Raw genomic sequence first — 3956 nt, forward strand, 5'->3', positions numbered from 1 at the left:
GACTGATAGGTCACAAGGGAAAACAAAGCTCCAGAGATGCCAAACATGTTTTCATTGAGAGTTCTGCCCTATGTAAAAATATTTTAACTTCTTTAAGAATTTCACTGTGTGTTAATATTTCTTTTTTAAATTTTGATACAGAAATAGCTGGTATTTGAGAATGAGAGTCCAAAAGAACTAAGTCAGTGTATAAGCCTATTGAAAAATAAAGCATGTTTACTAACCGGTTCTTTTTCTCTTTCGTGTTCTAATCTTGCAATCTGTTCATTCAGTGCCTTGTTTTTTGCTGCTAATGATTCCAGCTTGAAAGCATCCACATTAAATAAATCCTCTGGAGACAAAACCCAAAAACTTCATAAGATCTCAAATCTGCCTGGAACATTCTTCCCCAGGCTTTCACCATTGCTTTCTCCCTCATTTCCTTCTGATCTCTGGCAAAACACTGTCAGTGAAGGACATCCTGCCCTTCGTAAAACAACAAACCATTCTCTTTTCTCCACTATACTCTGTACCTCCTTACCTTGCTTTACTTTTGTCTGTAGAACTTAACACTGCTTGACTTATAGTTGTTCATTGATTACTGTCTCTAAAAGAATGTAAAATCATTAAGGGCAGGGATTTCTGTCTCTTATTCATGACTGTATCCTTGGTGGCTGGCACACAGACAGTAGGTATAGATTATTTGAATAAACGAATATAATTTATGTGATTAATTATAAACAGAAATATCAAAGAACTCAACAGATGCTTTTTGTATTAGATCACTACAAATTTTCCTCTTTTAAAACAAATATCATTTACCTTGTTCCCTTTCTCATGTGGAGAAGCTGAAATTATCCTGATTGCTCTTTGGGAAGATATAGCCCATGGGAACATAAGGGATTGCTTTCACCTGTTGTGCTAACAGCGGCAAGGAGATGTTCTCTTGTTTTGATTGATTTGATTATCTTTGGAAAAACAGCTCTACACATCTTAAATTTATCTATTTTTACCTACTACACTGGCATTTTGTATACAAGATTATTTCAATAAGAGGAACAAAAATGTAAAATACCTCTGGAACATTTTAGAGTTAGTCAGTTAATATTGAATGTCACTAGATTATAGCTGAGTGGAAAAATAAAGACTTTCATTCTTTGGAAATATAACGGCCCATTAACCTTCTGTCATAAATTTTTAAAGAGACCTTAGGTCTTTTGACTAATTGGTGCTTTTAATTACTCAAACAGTAAAGCAAGGACAGCACAGAAATATTATCCTCTAAGAAGAAAAACATTTGCTGATTATCTTCTGTGCTCCTAGTAATGTGTTTGATATACATGGCCATCTAATCTTGCAAAACTTTGTTAACAAGTAGTTTAAGGTCACATAGCCAGTAAGGGGTAATGCCTCAGGTCTGATTCCAACACCAGTATTCTTTATGCTTAACAATTAGTTCTCTTCACTAAGGAACAAATATATAACTCCTATAATATAACTCATATAAACATTGGGTATATTAAGCTAAGCTACGCTACAACTCCGTGGGTACAGTTAAATAAATGACCAAAAGCAAGCACGCTAGGAATGAGAACACTTACTCAGCTTTGACTGCAACTCTGCATTNTTCCCCAGGGCTGTTCCCATCCCCCCAATTCCTCAATAAAAATCTTTAAAAAAAAAAGAATCTCGCTTATTAATTACAAGGTGTAATAAAATATATATTTTTATCCATGAAGCATATGTTCTTAGGTAAGGTCCCTCTTGGCTTCAAAAAAACCAGGTGCCTGAAAATATGTTAAAAGGTATAATAGGTTGAATAATGGCCACCCAAAAATATGAAATCCTAATTCCTGGAATTTGTAAGCATTGCTTTATTTGGAAAAATGAATTTTGCAGAAGTGATTCAGTATTTTAAGAAGAGGAGAAATTACCCTAGATTATCTAGGTGGGCCCTAAATGCCATCATAAATGTCCTTAAAAGATAGAGGCAGAGAAATTAACACTGACAGAAGAGGAGAGAGAGACACACAGAGAAGGCAATGTGGGAATGGAGGCAAAGAACAGATTTCTCCCAACAGTCCTTGGTGCAAGCTGACCTTGCTGGGTTTTGGACTTCTAGCCTTTAGAACTGCGAGTGGATAAATTTCTGTAGTTTTAAGCCACCAAGTTTGTGGTAATTTGTTACAGCAGCCTCAGAAAACTAATACAGAAAGCACTGAAAACTTGGTAGCCTACAATAGCAATTTATCATTAAATGAAAAAAGATGACAAAGCTATCTCTATATGTAATAAATTCCCACATAGGTCCCCATTCCAGTCTGAATGACCTCTTTTAGCATTAGTTGTGCTTACCTATTCTAGAAATTTCTTCATCAAGACCATTCAATTTCTGGTCAAGAATGGCTGCATGAGACTCCAAATTGCTCATGTATGCCTGATATTTTTGAACATCTGCTTGTAAGGAAACTTTCAGTTTTCTCAATGACTCTAGACGATTCTTTAAAAGAAAATAACATTAAATTAGTTATTCTCATCAACAATCATTCCATACTTTACTTAAAAGTGATATTATTTAAATTCATCTTAAAGGAAGGTAGTTTTTTTTTCTTTTTTCTTTTTTTTTTCATTTTTAGAAGGCATGAAAGAACTTAAAAGGGTGGACTTTACTGTTATTACCTAATTAAGAAAAAGTACTTTTTAAGAAGTCAGTTTGGGATAGAAAAAGTCAAGTGCCAGAATGAAAAAGCACAAAAATTTAGAATCTGCTATTGTACAGAACAGTCTAGATCAGCGGTTCTCAACCTTCCTAATGCTGCGACCCCTTAATACAGTTCTTCATGTTGTGGTGACCCCCAACCATAAAATTATTTTTGTTACTACTCTATAACTGTAATTTTGCTACTGTTATGAATTGTAATGTAAATATCTTTNGTGTTTTAGTAAAATGTCAATGCTTACAAATTTTTACCTCCTTAGCCAAATTATTCTATACACTCAGTTATGAATTGGGATAGATCTTTACAAAGGTCAGCTCTGGTGAACTGCCACTCTTGAAATGATAAGACATACCGCTTCTTTGCCTCTGGCATATTTTAGCTCCTCATTCCATAACTGCTGTTGTTCATCCTCCAGGTCCTTGGTTAATTTATTAATGGTCTGCTGCAATTCATTTCTTTCATGATTTATTCTCTCAATGTCCGCAACTGAGTACTTCTGGTTATCAACAATATTCTGTAGTCGAGTATTCTCCTGTTTCATTGTTTCGGATTCTAGTTCTGCATTGAAAAAAATCAATTTTGTTCAGTTTTCTCAATTCCTACAAAGAAATTATGCCACCACTTAATAGAGTTGATAAAGGTGTCTTAAATTTCCAAATAATGTACATGTTTGTCTCCTTTTTAAAAGAAATTATTTACTTTTTTCAGTTAGTTGACATTATTGTTTTATATTAGTTTCAGGTGTATAGCATAGTGGTTAAACATTTATATATTTATGCAGCGATCCCCTTGATTAGTCTAGTACAAACCTGGCACTATATATAGTTGTTGTAACATTATTGACTATACTCTCTATGTTGTACTTTACATCCCCGTGACTATTCTGTAACTACCAATTTGTATTTCTTAATTCCTTCACTTATTTTTACCCAGCTTCCCACCCCACTCTCCTCTGGTAACCATCAGTTTGTTCTCTGTATCTATGAGTCTGTTTTTGTTTTGTTTGTTTGTTTATTTTGTTCTTTAGATTCCAAATATAAGTGAGATCATATGGTATTTGTCTTTCGCAGTCTGACTTATTTCACTTAGCATAATACCCTCTAGGTACATCCATGTTGTCGCATTTCTCCTTTTTGATAATTGTTTGATCCCATTTTGTTAATAACATTCTTGAAAGATGATACAATTAAAGTTTTATGTGAACCTTATTTTTCCTGGCATGCTATGGTTTTCAGAAAGTGCTACATGAAAAAAAAA

At 33.9% G+C, this 3956-nt stretch overlaps 1 protein-coding gene across 1 annotated transcript in view; it reads right to left on the minus strand.

The window, feature by feature from the left end:
- Nucleotides 1-3956, minus strand: part of NDC80 (NDC80 kinetochore complex component) — a gene marked incomplete at its 5' end in the record, with an annotated part of 48499 nt that overhangs the window by 29181 nt on the left and 15362 nt on the right. Inside the window, one exon of the mRNA XM_019665103.1 lies at nucleotides 3052-3257. Coding sequence (XP_019520648.1) covers nucleotides 3052-3257 — 206 coding nt within the window. The remainder of the gene's footprint in view (nucleotides 1-3051; nucleotides 3258-3956) is intronic.

This window comes from Hipposideros armiger, unplaced genomic scaffold (genome assembly GCF_001890085.2).
Source record: "Hipposideros armiger isolate ML-2016 unplaced genomic scaffold, ASM189008v1 scaffold_433, whole genome shotgun sequence".
Taxonomy (NCBI): domain Eukaryota; kingdom Metazoa; phylum Chordata; class Mammalia; order Chiroptera; family Hipposideridae; genus Hipposideros; species Hipposideros armiger.